The sequence below is a fragment of the Barbus barbus genome (genome assembly GCF_936440315.1).
Source record: "Barbus barbus genome assembly, chromosome: 24".
NCBI classification, from domain to species: Eukaryota; Metazoa; Chordata; class Actinopteri; order Cypriniformes; family Cyprinidae; genus Barbus; species Barbus barbus.
Genome location: NC_136752.1, coordinates 8,053,331 through 8,076,820, shown reverse-complemented (window position 1 = coordinate 8,076,820; position 23,490 = coordinate 8,053,331). Strand labels below are relative to the sequence as shown.

General features: G+C 44.1%; 1 protein-coding gene across 2 annotated transcripts in view; it reads right to left on the bottom strand.

The window, feature by feature from the left end:
* The window catches only part of LOC306844005 (ADP-ribosylhydrolase ARH1-like), a gene marked incomplete at its 5' end in the record, with an annotated part of 55,786 nt that extends 34,008 nt beyond the window's left edge, over positions 1-21,778 (bottom strand). Inside the window, 2 exons of one of the 2 annotated variants that reach the window (XM_079375800.1) lie at positions 10,903-11,011; positions 21,661-21,778. In XM_079375800.1, coding sequence (XP_079231926.1) covers positions 10,903-11,011; positions 21,661-21,668 — 117 coding nt within the window. Of the gene's footprint in view, positions 1-10,902; positions 11,032-21,660 lie in introns of those variants that run through there. The other variant, XM_079375799.1, reaches the window with a different exon arrangement.
* Positions 21,779-23,490: the final 1,712 nt, after the last annotated feature.

The window sequence follows — 23,490 nt, the reverse complement described above, 5'->3', positions numbered from 1 at the left end:
GGGGGTATCAGGAGCCCTCCGGGGCTAGACACACAAAACAGTACATGACAGGACAGGAACAGGACAACCCACATGGGCTAGACGAACAGGAACAGGACTGGACAGGACAACCCACAGGAACAGGAAGCCCTCCTGGGCTAGCTCGGAAGCTGAGGCTTCTCCTGGGCATGACAAGGAGTCAGGGGCCCTCAGCAACCGCCTCCACTTCCACGTCAAGGGGGCAGGCGGCTGGAAATGGCCTCCGTGGCCACTACAAGAAGAGCCGCCTACCCCAGACGAGTCTCCGCGGACAAGACCGACCGAAATGACATGATTAAAACTGTTCCTCTGGACACAACACAAAACTGGCACTCCTGGCCGGAACTAGGAAACGGCGGCGGCCGGCAGGCATGAGTCAGCGGCGATCCGGCGGGCATTGACTCAGCGTCGATCCGGCGGGTTGGCTTTCCCCATGGACGGCGGCGTCGATCTCCCGCGAATGGCGGGCTGGAGTGAGCGGCAGGCTTGGGATATCCGCGGGCAGCAGCGTGATCTCCCACGATCGGCGGGCTGGATGGCTCGCGGCCAGCGGACGGACAGACACAGGAACAAAAATAAAAACAAAACAAAACGAGGTGAAGGGGCGCCGCTTACTGTTATGGTCTGGTCTTCTGTCACGGTGCACACACGAGGGAGGACACAGGAACACGCATACGAGGATGTAAATTTAAATCATAGTCTTTAGTGACAACATCAAGACATGGCAGGACAAGGCAAGACTAACACAGACAGGAACACCGGGGAGTAAACCAGACGAAATCTAACTGAACAGACAGGACTAATATACAAGGGATAATCATAGATAACGAGACGAACATATTCAATTCAATTGTTGTATTTATAAAGCACATTTAAATGGCCTTAATTGGTCAAAGTGGTGTACAAAAAGTTAAATCCATACTGAAAATTGAATTAATTTGCAGATAATTTTGCAACTGTATTTAAACAGCTTTTTCGAAAATTTTTGATAAGAACAGCAATTTAGAGTTTTCTGTTATTTTAAATTCTATTCAAAATTTGGTAAATTTACAAACAATATCTGTAAATTAACAACTTGTCTGTTATTTTAAGTATTATTCCATTAATGACAAATTACAGTAATTCTCTTTTTTATATACAGGAAAATTACTGTATTTTATAACTTGAATGAAATTTTGTAACTTGCATGCAATTATGGCAGTATGTTTAAATAAGTGTTACGGTGGACAGAGGATTAACCAACAGGCTGTGTAACACTGCAGTACAGTAAAGGGCCATATAAAGAAAATGCCACAAAATGATGGGTGAACAGTGAATAGCACAGATGCACCTGACCCTGGTTGTAGGCATATGCAATAATAATAATAATAATAATAATAATAATAATTTGTATTTATAAAGCACCTTTACAAAACACAAGGTCGCTTTATAATGTCAGGCTTAAGGAACAATCAACATCAAAGCACAGTACACTAACATGTCCATAACAACGGACGTCTACGGAGAGCTTGTCACGGGTCAGGGTGCCTTCCTGGCTCCCTCTGCCGTCTGTGTTGTCATGTCTTTTTCAGCAGCTCGTGACGGGCGCAATCAGCGCTGATCCGGCGGTGGGGCTGCGCGTGTCACAAGCTGATTCTATTCCACCTGTCGCTCATTTTCCCTCTCCTTTATATTTCTCTTCTGACCAGCCCTTGTTGTCAGTAGATTGTTTTGTGTTCTGTGATTGTGTTGTGCACTGGAGTTACTCACGTCTATTTTGTCTGTACCCCAGGACGCGTAGAGAGAAGGACTGCCGATCTCTGCCTTGCTCCTCTCTGAGCTGGATTACCCCAGAGACTTGCGCGCTGTTTTGTTTGTGTTATTTGTTTTGTTCACTTTTTTGGAGAATAAACCTGCTGGTTACCTCTACCCTCTGCATTTGAGTCCTCTGTTCTCCTCGTACCGTCACAGAATCTACTGACCAATTATGGACACAGCAGAGGAGGATGAGATGCGCCGAGCCCTGATGCAGCAGGGCGTTCTTCTGGGTCGTCATCAGGAGGAGATTGCGGCTTCCCGCCGCGCTTATTCCGAGATCTCTCTCCAGCTCGAGCAGCTGGTTGAGCGGTTTGATCAGCTGCACGCCAGCCCTCCCGCGACTCCTTTGGCAATTCCTCCTCCCGATCCCGATGGAAGGAGTAACCGTTACGCCGAACCACGGCTCAATCCTCCTGCCTCTTACTCGGGTGAGCCCAACACATGTCGCTCCTTTTTGTCCCAATGCTCTCTGATTTTCTCACTGCAGCCATCCTGTTTTCCCACGGAGCAGTCTAAGGTGGCCTTCACCATCACGCTCTTGGTGGGGCAAGCGAGAGAATGGGGAACGGCGATGTGGGATAATGAGCAGGACTGCTGTTACTCCTTTAACAGTTTCTCGGAGGAACTACGCAAGGTGTTTGATCGCTCGGTTCAGGGAACTGAGGCGGCACGAGCCTTGGCGCTGCTACGACAGAGAGAGGGTTCAGTATCCAGTTATTCTATCGAGTTTCGTACACTCGCGGCATCCTGTGGCTGGAACGACAAAGCTCTTTGGGATCACTTTCTTCACGGTCTGGCCGAAAACATCAAGGATGAGATCTATTCCCTTGAATTACCCTCGAGCCTGGATGGGCTCATCGACCTCGCCATCAGAGTAGAGAATCGGATTTCTCTCCGTTCTCGTCATCGGAGGAGCGGGTTTTCCCCAGAGCTGGTCACTAGAGTCGCGTCAGGAGCGGCGAATGACACGCCCCTCCAACATCTCGTTTTTTCCGAGGAGGAGCCGATGCAGGTCAGAAGAGCGCGGTTGACCGTCAGAGAGCGGCGTTATCGCCTTGACAACCAACTATGTCTCTACTGCGGGGAAGCAGGTCACGTGGCAGCATCGTGCCCGGCAGCTAGACGGCGTTCACCGTTCAAGGGAGCACGTATGGTGAGCGTTACTAGCACTCAATTGCCCTCTGGCGGCCGTTTCAAGCCTCTATACTGGTTAAAGAGACAGCTTATCAGATTGTGGCTTTGATTGACTCTGGAGCAGAGGGTGATTTCATGGATTATGGGCTGGCCACACGCTTGAGACTTCCGTCTGTGGCCCTGGCTGAGCCTATATCGGCTAGAACACTTTGCGGCACCCTCCTCACCAGGATTACTCATGTCACCTATTTTGTCACACTCACACTTTCTGGCAATCATGCTGAGGAGATTCGTTTCCTCCTCATCCATTCACCCACCGCGCCTGTGGTTTTGGGACACACCTGGCTGGTTAAGCACAACCCCCACATTGATTGGGCTCTTAACTCCGTGTTGGGTTGGAGCCCTTTCTGTTTATCTCAGTGTTTGGGGGCTGCTTTTTCCCCTTTATTGTCTTGTTCTGTGTTGCAGGAGGAGCCGGTGAGTCTGGTGGATGTACCGGAGGCTTACCATGACTTGAGAGCGGTGTTCAGTAAGTCCCGAGCTTCATCTCTGCCTCCGCACCGCCCGTACGACTGTGCGATAGACCTGTTGCCTGGCACTTCTCCGCCCAAGGGGCGCCTATACTCTCTGTCTAGGCCTGAGAGGGAGGCCATGGAGAGATATATCCACGATTCTCAGGTAGCAGGCATCATTCGACCCTCTTCCTCTCCTGCTGGGGCGGGGTTCTTCTTCGTGGGGAAGAAGGATGGTTCGTTGCGTCCCTGCATAGACTATCGGGGGTTGAATGACATCACGATGAAGAATCATTATCCTTTGCCGTTGATGTCATCCGCGTTCGAGCTCTTGCAGGGGGCAGCCATCTTTACGAAGTTGGACCTCCGCAACGCTTATCCCTTAGTTCGGATTAGGGAGGGGGACGAATGGAAGACCGCCTTTAACACACCTACGGGACACTTTGAGTATTTGGTCATGCCGTTTGGGCTTTCCAACTCCCCGGCGGTTTTCCAGGCACTCGTCAATGACGTGCTCAGAGACATGGTCGACCGGTTTGTTTTTGTTTACCTCGACGATATCCTGATCTTCTCCCAGAACGAGCGCGATCATGTCCAGCACGTCAGGCGAGTGCTCCAGCGGCTACTTGAGAATCGTTTGTTCATCAAGATTGAGAAGTGCGAGTTTCACGCACGGTCGGTTCCGTTCCTGGGATTTATCCTCTCTCCCGAGGGTATCCGGATGGATCCTGCCAAAGTAGAAGCAGTTGCTGATTGGCCCACCCCAGATAGTCGTAGAGCGGTCCAGCGATTCCTGGGGTTTGCCAATTTTTACAGGCGGTTCATTCGGAACTTTAGTCAGGTCGCCCTGCCTCTGACTGATCTCACCTCCACTAGGACGCGTTTCAGTTGGTCGTCGCAGGCTCAGACTGCGTTCGAGAATCTTAAGAGTCGCTTCATTTCGGCTCCCATTTTAACTACACCAGACCCGTCTCGTCAGTTCATTGTGGAGGTGGATGCGTCAGAGGTGGGGGTCGGAGGTATTTTATTCCAAAGATCACCCTCGGACGAGAGAATACATCCCTGCGCCTTCTTTTCTCATCGTTTAACCCCCTCGGAACGGAATTACGACATCAGGAATAGGGAGTTACTTGCTGTCAAGTTGGCACTGGAGGAGTGGCGTCACTGGTTAGAGGGCACGGGGGTTCCTTTTATCGTTTGGACTGATCACAAGAACCTCGAATACATCCGCACCGCTAAGAGACTAAATTCTCGGCAGGCTCGCTGGGCATTGTTTTTCGGAAGGTTTAGATTTACCATCTCTTACCGCCCGGGGTCCAAGAATGGCAAACCCGATGCATTGTCGCGGATTTTTGAGACTGAGGCTAGTTCCATCCTCCCAGTGCCCATTCTGCCTCCCGAACGGGTGGTGGCGGCGGTCACTTGGGGGGTGGAATCCAAGGTCTGCACGGCGCTTCGTGGCACCACTATTCCCGCGGGATGCCCAGAGGGTCTGTTATTTGTGCCCGAGTCAGTCCGAACTAGCGTCCTACAGTGGGGCCACTCGTCCAAGCTAGCTTGCCACCCAGGAGCTACTCGTACCAGCATGTTAATCAAGCAGCGGTTTTGGTGGCCGTCCATGGCGCGGGATGCCCGCTTGTTCGTGTCTGCCTGTCCAGTTTGCGCTGCGGGGAAGGGCTCCAATCGACCTCCAGCAGGGCTACTCCAGCCACTGTCGGTTCCTTCGCGGCCCTGGTCACACATAGCGATGGACTTCGTCACTGGCCTACCCCCGTCTAGTGGCATGACGGTAGTCCTCACTGTGGTGGACAGGTTCTCTAAGGCGTCTCATTTCATACCCCTCCCCAAATTACCTTCCAGTGCTGTTTAGGCTACCAGCCACCATTATTCCCCTCCCAGGAATCCGACGCTGTTGTTCCGTCCGCGCATGCGTTTATTCAGAGATGCCTCCATACTTGGAGGACCGCCAGAGAAGCCCTCATCCGGACTGGCGAGAGGAACAAAGCGTCGGCGGACCGTCGCCGTACTAAGCCCCCACTTTACGTGTGCGGTCAGAAGGTTTGGTTGTCTTCTCAGGACCTCCACTTCAGACTCCCCTCACGTAAACTGGGACCCAAATTCGTTGGACCATTCATCATTTCTAAGGTGCTCAGTCCGGTGACGGTGCGACTCAAGTTAACCCCCCCCCCCCCCCCCCCCCCCTTTAAGAAGATTCATCCGGTTTTTCATGTATCTAAGATCAAGCCCGTCATTCGCTCCCCCCTTCAGCCCCAGACCTCTGCCCCCCCCGCCCCCCAGACTCATTGAAGGGTCACCGGCTTATACGGTACGGCGGCTGATTGATGTCAGGCGTAGGGGTAGAGGTCACCAATACCTGGTAGACTGGGAGGGTTATGGTCCGGAGGAGAGGTGCTGGGTTCCGGCTCGCGACATTCTGGATCGCGCTCTCATCGACCAGTTCCATCGGCGTCATGGTGAGTCCTCCGGGGACGCCAGGAGGCGTTCCTGAGGGGAGGGGTACTGTCATGGGTCAGGGTGCCTTCCTGGCTCCCTCTGCCGTCTGTGTTGTCATGTCTTTTTCAGCAGCTCGTGACGGGCGCAATCAGCGCTGATCCGGCGGTGGGGCTGCGCGTGTCACAAGCTGATTCTATTCCACCTGTCGCTCATTTTCCCTCTCCTTTATATTTCTCTTCTGACCAGCCCTTGTTGTCAGTAGATTGTTTTGTGTTCTGTGATTGTGTTGTGCACTGGAGTTACTCACGTCTATTTTGTCTGTACCCCAGGACGCGTAGAGAGAAGGACTGCCGATCTCTGCCTCGCTCCTCTCTGAGCTGGATTACCCCAGAGACTTGCGCGCTGTTTTGTTTGTGTTATTTGTTTTGTTCACTTTTTTGGAGAATAAACCTGCTGGTTACCTCTACCCTCTGCATTTGAGTCCTCTGTTCTCCTCGTACCGTCACAGAGCTCATCCGTTCTCTTTTTTTTCAGTCACTCCTGGCACTTTGCTTCATACAGGGTTTGTGTACGTTGGTCCTAACAGCACGTAAAGCAAAACTTTTATTCAAATTCTGAATTGTTTACAGCCTAGACAGCGAGTAAATAGCGCTTCTATATAATCACTAAAAAGCTGGCTCACTTCAATTTATTGCAATCTCACAATGTTCCGTTATAGTCGATGAAGCTCTCTGAACTGCAAATAATATCTTATTTACATCATGTCTCCGTGTGGCGTTTAGCATTGAGTGACTTCTGACTGTCCCACGCTGAATGCTTGAGGTGACAGCCTTGGATTATCTATTTATATCTGTATTAATATCTTAATATATTAAAATTATATCTTATATTAACCATTTGCACACACAAGCATTATCCGATCGGCTCCTCCCGACCGCACACGCAGGTTTACAAGCCACATTTTCCTGCATTTTTCAGCCAATTTCTTGACTTTTACCCCCTTATGAACAACACATTTTCGTACACGATAAAAGCTCCTTGTGGTTTCTCGGTTTGACCGATTTGAACATCCATAAACAACACAAAACACAGGCATCTTGACTTTCAGCTACTGATCCCTATGGAGAAAAAATTACTTCCTGCCCTCCAGCTGAATTTCGCGCCACAGCAATGACGTCATGTGCAAACAACCTATTGCCCCACTTTATAGAAACAGCCTTTGTGCAAGCCTGCAAGCAAGGCTACTCTCTCCCAGGATCAGGAAATAGTCCTCTGTGTATTGCGCCATGCACACGAGAATATTTGCGTTGTATTGTTCTGGAACAGTGTTGTAAATACAACTTAACCATTGATTTCTAGTTGTATCCCCTTTTGGAAGCCCAAAGAAAGTAGTTTTGCTTTCACAGCGTCTCCAGGACATGGCCCCGGTGGCAGCAACAACACTACAGCGAGAATAAAAATCACGTCCTCTTTCATTGCGTATACATTTGGGCAGTGTTATGAAAATCTCCCCACATCGTGATGTAGACATGTGGGGGTGTGTTTGAATGAGTGAAATTAAGGAAAAGTGTCAATCGCGGTCTGCAGCATTGAGCATTATAACCAATCACGCACCTTTCTGTTGATGATCTTATGAATCCAATCAGAGGCGTTTTGATTTGTCACCGCCGAGAACTCCGGAGTTGTTCAGTATGCACGCTCATTGGGCCTCATTCATGAAACTTTCGGATGAGACGTTAAACCGAGGTCCTGACTCTCTGTGGTCATTAAAAATCCCAGGATGTCTTTCGAAAAGAGTAGAGGTGTGACCTCGGCATCCTGGCCAAATTTCCCCATTGGTCTCTGACCATCATGGCCTCCTAATCATCCCCTTACACTGATTGGCTTCATCACTCTATCTCCTCTCCACCAGTAAGCTGGTGTGTGGTGGGCGTTCTGGCGCACTATGGCTGCCGTCGCATCATCCAGGTGGATGCTGCACACTGGTGGTGGATGAGGAGACACCACCCCTCACAATGTAGAGCGCTTTGAGTGCTTAGGAAAGCAGAAAAGCGCTATATAAATGTAATGAATTATTATTATTATTATTAAACACGAGCAGAACAAATTTTTATGTAAATCGTTCGTAAAGCTGTTCTGACGTGAATTTTCAGATTCATGAAAATGTTCGTATTTTCAAAACGTTAGTTGGTACGAAAGAAATACACCTGCTCCCTACCACGTGTAAATGGTGCGTAAAACGTTTTGTGTTTTTTGGCAAACTGTTGACACTAAATTTTGACAAGTAATAATATTTTACAAGCTCGTTTGCTCTGGGGTTTTTTTGTAGCTAAACTGTTTAGCCCCGGTTTAGCTTTGGCGCTTGTCACTGTCACTTTTTAGCCAGCTGTCCAATCAATGGAGGTGGAACAGGACAAATACTACACTGACCAATCATCATATATATACAACAACTGAACAACAATAGAGAAGTTAATATTGCTGGTTACTGCATTTATATATTCAGTAATATTCAAAATGAGATACTAATACCTTACTGCTATGGATATTCCACAACATAGCAACCAATTTGACAGCTGGAAAAAATTTTTTTATTACAGTCTATGGGAAAAAAACGCTGTGCCACCAAAGTGTTTTCAAGCGCCGCCAGCTGGCCGTTTTCAAAAGAGCACCTGACATTTTTCAGGTGGCTAAAAATGCTTTGGTGAACACATATTATATTCTGTATTTATTGTTAGCCAAATGGCCTATTAGTCTTTTTTTTTGCATTTATGCAATATACTGGAGCCAAACCTGAGAAAGTAGACCTGAATATTCCACTGCGTTGCTGGACACGAAATTTGTGTAGCTGTAGTTATAGGCAGACGGGGATTATGCTACTTGTGAATGAGCATGCACGAGCACCCTATTTACGAATGATTGGAATTCATTAACATACGCATTTTTAACTATCAAATCAGACGTTTATGAAACGTTTGTGAATCCGGAGGAGAGTTTTCGGGAAGGTCCGTTTTACTCGGAATTTACTCCTATATTTCCGAATGTTTCATGAATGAGGCCCATTGACTGAATTCTGATTAATATGAATTTGCAAATTCTCTCATCAGCATAAACAACAAACTGCCATTGCACGACATTGCAACTTCAACCTTTAATGAGGTCTATGAGGGTAGTTATAAAATTTAGTTAAGTCCATTTCTGATGCTGATTTGTGTGTGTGTGTGTGTGTGTGTGTCTGTGTGTGTATAAACAGTCATATGAAGAAAAATGATGTCCACTCCTGGGAGGATTGGTGTCTGTTTTGAATGTCTTCCACTTGTGAATAATCTTCCTCACTGTAGAATGATGACTTCAGATTGTTTGGAAATGGCAATGCTACACTTCGCAGATTGATGGCAGCAACATTCGCTTCTCTAAGATCATTGCTGATGTTATTCCTTCTTGACATTGTGTTAACACACACCTGAAAGTTCATGACCAGCAAACTGACAAAACTTTTATAGAGGTGTTCACTCTTGCTGATGATCAGATAATCAAAAGGCAGTTGACCTGCTACTCACCCTCTTAATTCATATGTTAACACTAAGGATGTCCTACCTTTGTCACACATGGCTTTTCCATTTTGGCTTTGTTTTTGTTTAATAAATAATAACATGGTGCAATTTGTCATGTGTTGTTGTACATCAGAGGTTTTATTTTCCAAATTTTAAGACCTGCCAAGGACCAGACTTTATGTCCTTATACAGACAACCATGGAATTCAATAGGGTGTCCTAACTTTTTCACATGACTGTGTGTGTGTGTGTGTGTGTGTGTATATATACAGTGGGTGTGGCGTCAGGCCTCAGAGAGGTTTTTATTAAACAAAATGATCAAAGAAAGTGTCCAGAAGGGGGTAAAAGTGTCCAAAACAAACAGGGGATCTGGTGTCCTCGTCGTGCTGCGGGGTTCGTGAAGGAGGGCAGTGTTCAGGAAGGAAGGGTCCAGGGAAGGGGCGGAGTCCGGTGGCCGCACGCGCTCCCCTCTCGTATCCGGGAGCGAGTGGCGGCGGCTTCTTTCCAGCGGCTTCGTCCTACTCCTTGGCCCCCGGCACTTCTGGGGGAGATTAAACGGCCCGGCATCCTGGCCTGTCAGCCGTCAAGGGGGCGGCAGTCTCCCTTCTCGACGCTCCCTTCCTGGACCCACGAGGACACCAGCGTGCATGCACGGGGAAGAGACCGGTCTCCCGAGGAGAGGCGCGCTCTGCATTTAAACAGCGGTGGTGATGAGGCTTTATTCACATCAGGTGCGCCTCATCACATGCCGCCAGCCCTGGCTGTTTCAGCGCCCCTCCTCTCACACACACCCACTCCCGTCGGGAGCCTGGTGAAGGGCGGCGAATACATGGGACGGGGTGATGATGATAATAAGGGGGGGAGGCAGCCGACTCGTCACAATATATATATATATATGTATGTGTGTGTGTAAGTAACTAGTAACTCGCTACTTGAACAAATTTTTCCTTCAAGAAATGTGTCAACATTTTTTAACAATAAATTATGTTTCATTAACAAAGTTCAGGAGGAGCATGTCAGATACTTAGCCTAATTAGACACAAGTGGTACGCAATCAAGTTAATCAATACACGGATATAAATACAGCTGACATACCTCCATTAATTTGACGGTTAATCAGCATCCCTCCACCACCCCTTCTCCACCACCATCACTAAAGTTCTCACCACACTATGGGTTCGGGCAATTCCCGAGCTCGGAGCCCTTCCCAAGGACAGCACGCCAACAACGTATTACCATACTCGCCAAATACACATTACATTAGTCGTGCTAAATATATGTAAGTGTGAACTCGCCACTAAACCACTATTTTATGTCTAACAATAAACTGAATATTAAAACATTAACAATAAACTTACAATATTAAAGAAATATTAAAATATTAATGCAAAGATTTTTTAACAGTAAGAATTGTTGTATTTTTGTATGTCTGACCTTGTGGATGGCAGGGCCGGATTGGTTGAATTCCCACAGCCCATTCCTGTAACCCAGAGCATCTCCTACACCGCTTAGCAGCATGCCTGCTGTGTAATGATCCACAGTACTGCAAGAACATTCATTCATTTTAAAAATAAAATAGACAAATTCTAAATATTACATATCACTTATGTTACAATGCTAGACTGGACAATATACTTTACCAATGATAATGATAACATTATTATTACCAATGATACTGGTGAAATTATTATTTAAATAATATATATTTTTTTTTTATTAAACATTAATAATTCTGTTTATTGAGATTTAACAAAATATAACAATGTAATAAAACAGTATTGTAGTTACATCTTTTCATGTGAGAAAAAAGGCATAGGTTATTTTAAATAGTAACAGGTTATTCCAGACGAGAAGTTGAAGTTGAAAATACAAAACATGCATAGAAGGCATATACCAAATCATTATTCAACAATGGTTTATTTAAATAAATCTATGAAAAGGGAAGATAGGGAGATAGGTCAAATGTCAAGTTATCTTGTCTTCTACTTCCTTGACGAGTACCCCTTTGAATGTTGATAGCCTTGGAAACTATATTATTAGTGAGCACTTCAGCCATAGGATGTGTGTAGTATCTTAATCCATTTAGAGAAAATTTCTCCAAACTCAAATCTTTTAAGGACCTCAAATAGATACGGCGATTCCACCCTGTCATACGCCTTTCTGGCATCTAAGGACAGAATGGCTGTATCACAAGTTCCCTTTTTTAAGATATAAAACTTTAAGCAAGATTCTAACATTGTGAAAACCTTGCCTGCTCTTAATGAATCCATTTTGGTCTCTGTGTATTATCTTATAAGTGATCTATTTTCTATTATCTTGTTCTATTATTCTACAACCACTATCCGTAACAGAAACAGAGACCATACCGAAGAATGGAGTTTGCGGATTGTTTGACTGCCCTGGCCCGCCGAGATCTCCCGCTGACAGAGTATGCGAGGGAGTGCAGCGGTCTCGCTGTGTGGACGGGGCTAGACGACGCCACGTTGAACTCCTTGTTGTGGATCGGGGATAATTACCATCGCCCCGTGGATCTCCCAGACACCACCGGACTCAGCTACAGGGAAGGGATCCTCCGGTGTCTGGAGAGTGTCCTGCCCGAATCAAGAACCAACCCACAACCGCAGCTCACTCCAGCCCGCCATCCGCGATGAAGCCTATGCCTATGTCTGCGGGGAAGCGAATACTTGTTGATCCTGGATCAACAAGTATGTTGATCCAGGAACATGTTGTACTTAGGATAGGGCCCTAAGTGTGTTTCTTGAAGAAAAACTATTTTAGACTGTAGTTGTTTTAATCTAGATATCACTTGTTTTATTTTAGAAAAAAGTATGTAGCCCCTACAGTTCCATGAAACAAATTTAACTCCAGTGGTCTCTGTCATATCCTTCTGTATTGTGAAATAATCCAACACTCTCCCATATTTGAAAATGGAAAAATCACCTGTACTTTGTAAAGACAAGACATAACGTAAACTAAAATAAACAACATGATTATAAACATCATCCAGTTTAGAGTTAAAGAAAAAAGAAAAAAAAAACTTTAACTCCACACAACTATGAACTGCCGAGAACCACCAGCAAATCCAAACTCTTCTCTGCTTCTAACTTCCTTATGTTACGGGGCTGACGAGACGTGAGACGTGCGGATCCATATGCAAAGCTTTATTACCAAACATGGTCAGAAAACAGGCAGGGTCAGAGATCGGTAAACAGGTATGGCAAGGGCAAGACAGAGCAATCCGTGGAGCAAGCGTGGGTCGACGATCAGCGAACAGTATCCAAAGGGGCAAGGCAGAGAGATAATCCAGAGACGAGAGCAATAATCCAAACGGGGAGCGAACAGAGTCCAAACGGCAGAGGCGAAGGGTAAATCCAGGAAACACGGGCAGGGTCAGACACGGCAGGAAAACAAGGCAAGACTAAGGCTAAGAAAATGGCTCTGTAAAGTGCTATCGCTAGGTGAGTGATAAATGCAAACAATTACAGGAACAAAACAGAAACACGGAATGGCACGGTAAAGCAGCTAGCGCTAGTTGAGCACTAAACGCAGATCAATACTCGGCCCCGATGCTGAGGAAGTCCATGGCTTATATAGTGTGTGTTTGGGTGATGGTGATTGCGAGATGGTTCTCAGGTGTGGGCGTGATCATTGTGAACAGCTGTGTATGAGTCCGTGTGGTGAACGAGTGACCTCTGGTGGCTAGTAAACGGAAGTGCATGGTCAGGATTCGTAACACCTTAACTGGATCATTCCAATTTAACTTAGGGAAAATGACTGTACAATGAATCGCACCGCACTTGAGCCCCACTGAGCAATTAATATTGTCCCCTTCTAAGGAATTCGACCTATTGATTTTGTCTATTGCATATATATTTTTGAAAATGAACAAAGAACTGAGAAAACAGCACCAGCTTACAAGCTCATTAGAAATTCATTAACTTCTGATGGACTTTGAAAGACGTGAGCATGGCCATCAATGTTTACTAGGAGGCGCGCTGGAAAGATGAATCCATACATCAGCCCCTTAGCTTGCAGCTTCTTCTTTACTTCGTCGGACTGCCTCCATTGCTTGTTTACTTCAGCAGAAATGTCCGGAAAGAACATGATTCTGTGATTTTGGAACAGTACATCTTTCTTTGCTCACGCGCTCCTTGTCTCTGTAGTCCATGAACTTCACAATCATCACTCTCGGGGTAGACTTTGCATCCGCTGCAGTCTTTCGCATATAACCAGTCCTGTGGGCCCTCTCTATGGCCAGTGGTTTCCACAGTGGTTCCATGTACAGCACTTCAGGTAACCAGCTTTCTAAGAATGTACATGCATCGTTGCCCTCAGATTTTTCTGGTAAGCCTAGGAGCCTCAAATTGGAGCGTCGGCTGTGATTTTCCAAATCATCTATCCAGGCAAGTGCAATAATTTTCTTTTCATGAGCGTTGGTCATTGATTGAAGAGTGGAAACCGAATCTTCAGTCTGAGAAATGTGTTCCTCTGTCTACGTTAATCTTCTGAAACACTCTGCAACTTGATTTTTGATATCTTGTACAGCTGAAAGGACAGTTTCGAACTGAGAGGCCATGTCGACGTTCATTGAGTTTATTGCTTGAATGATACCACTTGTATCAGCTTGTAAGCCACCAGCTTGAGCTCCACAAACCGGCGACGAGTCTTCACTGCCATATGTAACTTGCGCCACCTCTTCCATGCTTTCGGAGTCAGATACAACATCTGTAGTTTCTACTTTTTGGGGGTTTTCTTTGCTGGTTTAGGTGACATCTTAAACAGTATTCGCTTATAAATAAACTGAGTTCAAACGTTGAATGAAACTGGGATATATTTAGGAAATCTTAATACAAATTACAGCCGGGCGAACTTGTGCATCTCTTCAGCAAGGCATAACCGGAAGTCAAATTAATAAAGACTTTAATGAAAAGTCATCTTTTGTTTTAAGTTAGAGATGAAAGTTGCATGTATGAGCGTCTGTGCGTCTCTCTTTACAATGAGTGAGCTTACTTCAAAAACAGCAATTTTATCCTCTCATTGCTGGAAAATATAATGTAGCAATTCAGTATTTAAACTGTAATTAATAACAGTTTAACTGTCACGGAACGCCTCGTGAACGGCGAAGGAAGCGCCGTGAAAAAAATGGAGTCAGGGTCCAAGTGCGAGTAGGCTTTCTTTTAATTCAAAACAAACAAAAAGGCCAACAAGGCAAAAAACAAAGCAGTAAAAGAATGGGGTACACGTCGGCAACACAGTGCATGTATCCCCCGAGATGAACATAACACTACACACAAATTGTGTAAAAAAAGTGTGGTGTATAAGTAGTCCATGATAATGGGGAACAGCTGGGAGTGTGAAGTGTTTACAGGTGTGTGTAATGTTACAGGTGTATGTGGTTATGGGAGATGAGTCCAGGAGGACAGGAGATGGCGGCCTCCTGTGGCGACAGGGATAAGTGCAGGAACCGGACTCATGACATGACCCCTCCCTTAAGGAATGGCTTCCAGACGTTCCCCAGCGCCCATCCAGGATATCGCCCATCCAGGACATCTGGATAACAACACTTACTTAAGGATGCTGTTCATTGATTTCAGTTCCGCGTTTAACACCATCATCCCCACTAAACTGGTCACCAAGCTCAGTGACCTGGTATCTGTACATACAGTGCTCTCCATAAGTATTGGAACAGTAAAGACAAAATTGCTCTGTTGGCTGTGGAGTCAAGACATTTGCAAATATGATTAAAAGATGAATATGAGACAAAACTACAGCATGTCACATTTTATTATTAGCCGTTTCAACACATACATGTTTTACCAAATAAAAAGAACAGCACTTTTAGAGTTCATCCCACTCATTTATGTGAGCATAAGTATTGGGACTGTTGAACATAAGGCAGATATAAAATATTAAAAGCTATTATTAAGTTGCAGATCCCTTGCGCACAATCACAGCAGTGAGTGTGTGACCCATAGACATCACCAGACTCTTGGTCTCATCCTTTGAAAGACTTTCCCCAGCCTTTAATGCAACCAATTCCAATTGTTACTTGTTTTGGGGAGTTTCTGCCTTTACTCTCCTCTTCAGCTGGTGAAATTCAATCAGATTTAAATCTGGAGATTGACTTGGGCAATCTAAGACTTTCCATTTTTTTTCCCTTATAAATTCATTGACTGAACTGGCGGGGTGTTTTGGGTCATTGTCCTGATGCAATATGAAGCACTTCCCAATGAATCTGGTGGCATTGTAAGGCCTGGTCGAAATCAGGATACACACACACACACCTATTTTCAACACATTCCTGAAGCAAGAATCAAAGGTCGCATTCCAGCGCCCATCGCTCCGAACCCCCTTTTCTCCTGGGACCATAAAACCCAGGATATATTGGAGAAAAGACATCTGGATGCTTTTAAGAGAAGAGCAACTTTAAGTGCTTGGCTGGATTTGTGATAAAAGTCGAACAAGGGAAAAGACCTTGTCATTTGGGAGAAACTCCACAGAAACACTCCCTAAGCTCTCTCCATTAACGCAGTAAATTCAAGGATGGTATCGTTGAAGATGATGTGTTTACGATCAACATCCAAATAAGAAAATCTCCAGATCTCCACGAAAGTGACCTTCCCACGACCTCCATTTCTCCTCAAGAGGGGAATGCGCCTTTTCCTTGTTGCTTTATAACAGACAAAGACGTCACGTATCTTACAGGTACAAAGTTATACTAGTTTCTGCTATTGAAGCAATATACTGGAAAAAACACTATATATAATATATTCACAACATATTTCATTAATAGTAAGCTGGTGTGGATGAAATTTGTTTGTTCTCATCATTGCATGATTACAATACGAATTGAAATCTGCTGTTAATAAGTTTTCATGTGATAAATAACTGAACAGATAATGTATGCACGGAAAAGGGGCTGTGCAGGGCGGGGCTCCGCCCCACAGGAAGAATCTCCTGAATTGGCTGAACTGGTTGTATTTATCTTTTAAGAGTAAAGATAGAAGAGTTCCATGCGTGTGTGATTTCCCTCAGGTTGAAACGAGTATTAGAACCTAAGACTCTCTTCAGATCAAAACAATCCATGGCAACGAATGTGTGTGTTTGTTTACGTCTTTTGTTTCGTGTTGTTTAGCTTAGTATTGTGAAGTGAAGTGACATTCAGCCAAGTATGGTGACCCATACTCGGAATTTGTGCTCTGCATTTAACCCATCCAACGTGCACACACACAGCAGTGAACACACACACACCGTGAACATACACCCGGAGCAGTGGGCAGCCATTTTATGCTGCAGCGCCCGGGGAGCAGTTGGGGGTTCGGTGCCTTGCTCAAGGGCATGCTCCCTTTTTGCATCAATGGGACTGAAATAGAATGTGTCTCCGGGTTCAGGTTCCTGGGTGTACCCATTTCTGAGGATCTGTCCTGTCATAAGAACACCTCGTGGTTGGAAGGCACATCAGTATCTGTATTTCATGTCCCTACATATTTTAACAAGTTTCTATCGTTGCATAATTGAAAGAATCCGGACCAACTCCTTTAAAGTGTGGTATGCCAGTTTTATGGTGGTGGAAAGAAAAGCCCTGCAAAAGGTGGTGAAAACTGCCCAATGCATCATAGTCACCTAACTACCAACCATTGACCATTGATGTGTCTTTTCAGAGCTTATATAAGATCATCGGAGACTCCTCTCCCCAATTAACTTTTCAAACTCCTCCTGTCTAGGTGGATATACAGAATTTTCTTGGGAAAAATTAGGAATACTGGGGGCGCTCTTGAAGGCTCTCTGGAGGAGCGGGCACTTGAGGTCGCTCTGGAGAAGCGGGCTCTGGGGGGCACTTTCGAGGAGCAGAGCTGACGGCCACAGGAGACGAAGGGGAGCTGGACGGGACCAGCGGAGACGAAAGAGACTCAGGAGAAGATGGGGAGCTGGACGGGACCAGCGGAGACGAGGAACACTCAGGAGACGATGGAGAGCTGGACGGGACCAGCGGAGACGAGGAACACTCAGGAGACGATGGAGGGCTGGACGGAACCAGCGGAGAAGAGTAAGACTTAGGAGACGATGGAGGGCTGGACGGAACCAGCGGAGACCACGGGCCGATAGTAGTTGGCCCTGATCCAGAACAGAGAATTCAGTGTGGCGTCATCTAACACTGTACCTGCCGTGATCCTGCAGAGCACCCGCGCAAACTCCATAAGCGGGAGATCTTGGTGGGCCAGGGCGGAAAAGCATGCGGAGGTTTCCATAGCTGCAAGGAGAAACAAACAGGAAACAAAAAACTTTCAAAAAACGGGAAAAAGAAAAAAATGGGGGAAGAAGTTACCGCTCACTTTCTGTTTGGTCCGCTGTTCTGTCACGATTCGTAGGAGCAAGGAGCAAGGAGACGAGGAGTAGGTCAGAATAAACAGTCTTTTATTAATGACAAGTAATTCAATGCAGGAACACGGGAAGACATATAGACATATAACAGCGGACAAAGAACGAGGGGAGAACACAGGACTCATAAACGGAACGTAATCAAGAGGAACTGAAACGGGTGCGGGGTAATTAATCAAACCATGAACACTAATAATTAGAAAAGGAACTAAACCAATTATGGACAAACAGGAACTCAAATACGTGATACATATCCTAAAAACGAATCCTGTGTGACTGATATGCTTTAAAACGGGTGATTTTATGTCTCGTTTCCACTGAGCAGTACGGTACAGTACAGTTCAGTACAGTACGATTCGGTACGGGAAACCCTGATCAGGCTTGCGTTTACACTGCCAACATTACCTTTTACTTGATAGGCGTGGTGTATGCCCGGAAAGTAGCAATAAAGCGCAACAATAAGCACAAAACTCTTCCTCTTTTATGTCAGTTTTAATGAACAATAATAGCCATTATAAAAGTATAAGTATAAAGTATAAGAGGCTTATATAAGAGGAAATAAAGCAAACAATTCACAATAAAACATTTGCTACAAAGTCAGGGCTGTAAGTTACTACGGTAAAGTTCAAAATAAATATAAAGTTAAACTTCAGTTAAAACGATATGACCAGGAACAAATAATATTCATGAGACCACGAATGCCTGTTAAATATGCTCAAAACGAATCGATTCTCGTTTAATCACTACAGAGACATCAGAGCCAACTGCAAATGTCGGAAGGACTTACCGAGCGTAAGGTTGCTCGAGGCGGATACATGAGCACGGAGCACCCAGTAATCGCCTGGAGCTCCGAAATCAGCATAGCAAATTTTCAAATAGGTGCTATTTTATTATAAATAAACCGCAGATTTGAGTTTTAAACAACTACATTCTCGCCTGAAAAACTCTTAAAACTACATTTCATGACAGAATAACAGTAATATTTTGAAAATTCCGCGGGTTTTTGAGCAATGACGTTTCACAAGTCCACAAGAACAGACAAGAACACATATTGAGAAACGGCTATTGTCTGTGTGAAAATATAAAACTGTACCGAACTGTACCGCTCAGTGGAAACGAACCATTAGGTCAGTGGTTTGGCTGTAAATCAATGAGGATCTCTGTAAGATGGCGGATCGAACACTTCTGGTGGCCTCACTGCCTGGTGGATTGAGCACTTCTGGTGGCTTCACGGGGCTTTAAGGGGAAGTTGTGGCCTAATGGTTAGAGAGTCGGACTCGTAATCCAAAGGTTGCGGGTTCGAGTCTCGGGCCGGCAGGGATTGTAGGTGGGGGGAGTGAATGTCCAGCGCTCTCTCCACCCTCAATACCACGACTGAGGTGCCCTTGAGCAAGGCACCGAACCTTGCCCAACTGCTCCCCGGGCGCCGCAGCATAAATGGCTGCCCACTGCTCCGGTGTGTGTGTGTGTGTGTGTGTGTGTGTGTGTGTGTGTGTGTGTGTGTGTGTGTGTGTGTGTGTGTGTGTGTGTGTGTGTGTGTGTGTGTGTGTGTGTGTGTGTGTGTGTGTGTGTGTGTGTGTGTGTATGTATGTATGTGTGCACCTGGTATTCATCACGTCCTGGGGACCAAATGTCCCCACAAGGATAGTAATACCAGTAAATCTTAATCTTGTGGGGACATTTTTTGGTCCCCATGAGGAAACAAGCTTATAAATCATACAGCATAAAGTTTTTTGAAAATCTAAAAATGCAGCATGTTTCCTGTGAGGGCTAAGTTTAGGTGTAGGGTTGGTGTAGGGCAATAGCACATACAGTTTGTACAGTATAAAAACCATTACGCCTATGGGATGTCCCCATAAAACATGGAAACCCAACATGTGTGTGTGTGTGTGTGTGTGTGTGTGTGTGTGCACGTTGGATGGGTTAAATGCAGAGCATGAATTCCGAGTATGGGTCACTATACTTGGCAGTATGTCACTTCACAGCAGTTTAGAACAAGTGGTGTCAAAATTAGCGCGTTAACGCATGCGATTAATTTTTTCAGATTAATGCGTTAAAAATATTTAACGCAATTAACACAGGGGCGGGGCTAGGGTTGGCCACCCCATTCGCAACTGCTGCCTCTGTCTCTTTTTTCTTGAAAAGGATTGCATGTATTTAGATGCAGAATGTCTTTATGACCATAACAAACGGGAGACATTTCAGATGCGCGCTCTAACTTCGCCTCCGTGCCAGGCGTGAGTCAAACGAGCGAGGAAAATATACTGTGCTCGTAGCGCGCTCTTCAAAAACATGCACAAAAGTTCCGGCATGCGCTGTAGCCTGTATCATTTCATATCAAACAGTGATAGAAACTACGTACATGCACGTCCGAGTTATGCCGTCAGTTAAGGCATGAAGTTACCAAAAAGGCGATTAAAGCTGCCTTAAAACCGTGTGCATGCATGTGCGTCACATGTTAAATATTAAGGGGAAAAAACTATTATAGAGACATCACTACTAATGATATCAGTGATGCTGGCCTTCAATCATAAAAAAGATGCCATTAAATAAATATTAAAAATATACTGTCTTTATGTTGTTTGTACATTGTACATTTGAAGATTGAATGTGAAATTATTACAATATAAAAGTATATTTACAAACTTTAATGTTAGGTGATATTAATCGCGATTAATTTTAGAAAAATGTGTGATTTAATTGTTTTTTTTGTTTGTTTTTTTTATCGATTGACAGCCCTATTTAGAACACAATGAGGATGAGAAATCTAGTCATTATATATCCACCTTTTTCTTTAATGTGGAAGTAAGCCTATGGGTGAGATTTCTTGCTCATAGCTTCTATAGGGAAATAGCAAGAAGAATAACAAAGTACAGTAAACGGTAAAACTGTTTGGATTACAAACCAGTTTGCTCATAATTAAGATAATACATTACAATAATATGGTAAGAAACAAATTTGACCTGATGAGACCTGAAGCACCCATATAACATTTTTCAAATGGCCGCACCCACTCGGGAAGAAAAAGGTGGATAGATCAGTGGTGGGCATCCACGCCATCGTTTTCAAAAGTATCTGTTTATGGAATAGTGTAAACGACAGGTGTAACCAGAGGCAGTATTTTTATAGTAGTATTTTTACTCTGCTGTAAAAGTACTTTTCAAGTGTCTGTACTTTATTAGAGTGTTTTTCTTTAGAAAACTTTACTTCACAACATTCCAAAGCATAATATTGTACTTTTTACTGCATTAAATTTCATATTAAATATAATTTAATACTTAATTACATTAGAAATCTATTACTCTCTAATTCAAAGATTTACTTGAGTACAAGAAAGTACTACATTTGTAATGTTCTTAAGTAGTAAAGGTAAAACAAACAACAACTTTTATTTATGTAATGTAGTGAGGTAAAAAGTTTGGGAGTGTGCTTTTGAATGTAGTGAAGTAAAGTTTTCCAAAGAAAAACACTCTGATAAACTACATATACTTTTTAAATTTACTTGAGTAAAGTAAAAATAGTTCACTACTGTCCACCTCTGGGTGTAACTGTAGCAACAGGTATGTGTTTTAAAACGAAAATGCACCAGTGTAAAGGTAGCCTAAGTATGAAAATAGACCTAATATACAGATTTGTCGAGATATATGGCTGAAATTTGTTCAAAATTAAGAAACTAAAGTCATTTTACTGGCTGTAGATGACAGCTTCATCTTGACTACTCTTTTCAAAGGTCTAAATATTGCACAGCAATGTATTATGTTATTGTAGGTCCTCATATCAAAGTTTAATGAGAATGCAGCATATGCGACTCACCAGTCCATGTTTGAATATCACACCAGCTTCAATGTCCCTGTATCAGAGGTTGTGTGCAGTTGTATCAATGACAGGGCAGACCTACGCAGTGTATCCAGCTCCCCAACTGACTCAGTATGGGTCATGTGTTGAAGTTCTTTCGTTTTACGGAAATGTATGTATGGCAAGCCGTTTTAGCATTTAATACACCTGGCTCTACTAGTCATAATGTAGGTAAAATACATTAATTTTGACTTGTCATAATGAAGATTGAAATAACAGTTGTATCTTTATGAGTCATTTTTATAATTTGAATAGTCAAAATAATAATTAGTAACCTTTTCACACGTGAGTTTAAAATATTCTAGCTGAGCCCCCAGCATGAGTTTTTTCAGGCGACCGTTATTTTCGAATGTATAGCCTTATTGTTTCCATGGCGACGCGTCGTGCTTGTCATGTGACACACCGCAGCAACAATAGCGCTGTATGACACATGGATCGCTTTTACTTAGTTTTTTCCTTTTTTATTGTTAATATTCACAAACATACTCACAATATTATGAAATATCTGATATTCCGATTCTCAAATATGTGCAAGTAAATTTATTTGGTAGTTTAAATACTTTTATAATGACCGTGTTAGTTGATCTATACCGGGTGATGGGCGCCGCCATGTTTGTTCGCGCTGAATTCGAGCTGTGGGAATAAGACCATGTAAATTCATCCTCTCTTCCCGAAAAACCTTAAAGTAAGTCTCCGGTTAAACTGGGAGAAGAGGGAAAAGTAAACTTTAAAGTTATCTACACAATCTGTATATGATATCAATAAAACATGTTGTCAGATTATATTTGTAACGATCATTATTGCTGCTTCCATAGACATCAGCGTGTATTTTACAAACTATAAATGTATGGTTTTGCTAGTACTTATGTGTATTTAATTGGGCCGGGACTTTAACGCGTTAATTTAGATTAATTAATTACACAAAAATAACGCATTAAATTTTTTTAACGCATTTTAATCGCACTTATTTTTGCACCGCGGAACATTTCTCACTGGATGAGTTTCGGCGGACCGATTATACTGGAGCACCAACTAGCGTTCAGACTAAAGGCTGTTTCTCAGTTCCAACAACGCAAAGAACGGACTTGCGTTCTCGTGGAGACCGGTCTTGCCAAGCTTCCTTGGAAGAACGAACTCGGAACTTCGGAAGGACGCGAGAACACAGAACGCACACTTATGAGAACTGAGATGTACTGCGTTCTTGCTTAACTGACCGCATAGTCTCAGCATAAGCAGCGACCAATGAACAATAAATATTACAAAATGTCATAACTTATTAAAACATTTCATACTATTATAGATATAACTTATTAAAACATTTCATACTATTATAGATATTACTTTCATATAATTGTATTGTTTTATTTTACAGCGTTATATGTTTTACTGTTAAGATTCATTTTAATATGCCAATAAAAATGCAGACTTTCTCCGGGTCTTATAACTTTATTAAAATTAACCAAAACAAAACGATAAATGTTTACTTTCAACTTGAAGAGCCGTTAAGTATTTGTGAGAGAGACTTTAAAGCTTACAGGCTTCCGTACACCGGCCACCCACAGCGTTTTCTGGGATTTCTAACGGCTCGATTCTCTCAAGTCTGCACTCGATGCATCCTCAGTTTCAAGAACATATCCGGGCACTTTCATGCATCCTCTGTACTTGCGTTCTTGAGAATTGGAACTGAACTTCGATGGTTAATGATGACGTAGAACGAGAACACAAGGAAGCAACATCGCTGAAGAAGGCATATTGAGAAACAGCCAAAAACAAACCACAGTGAACATG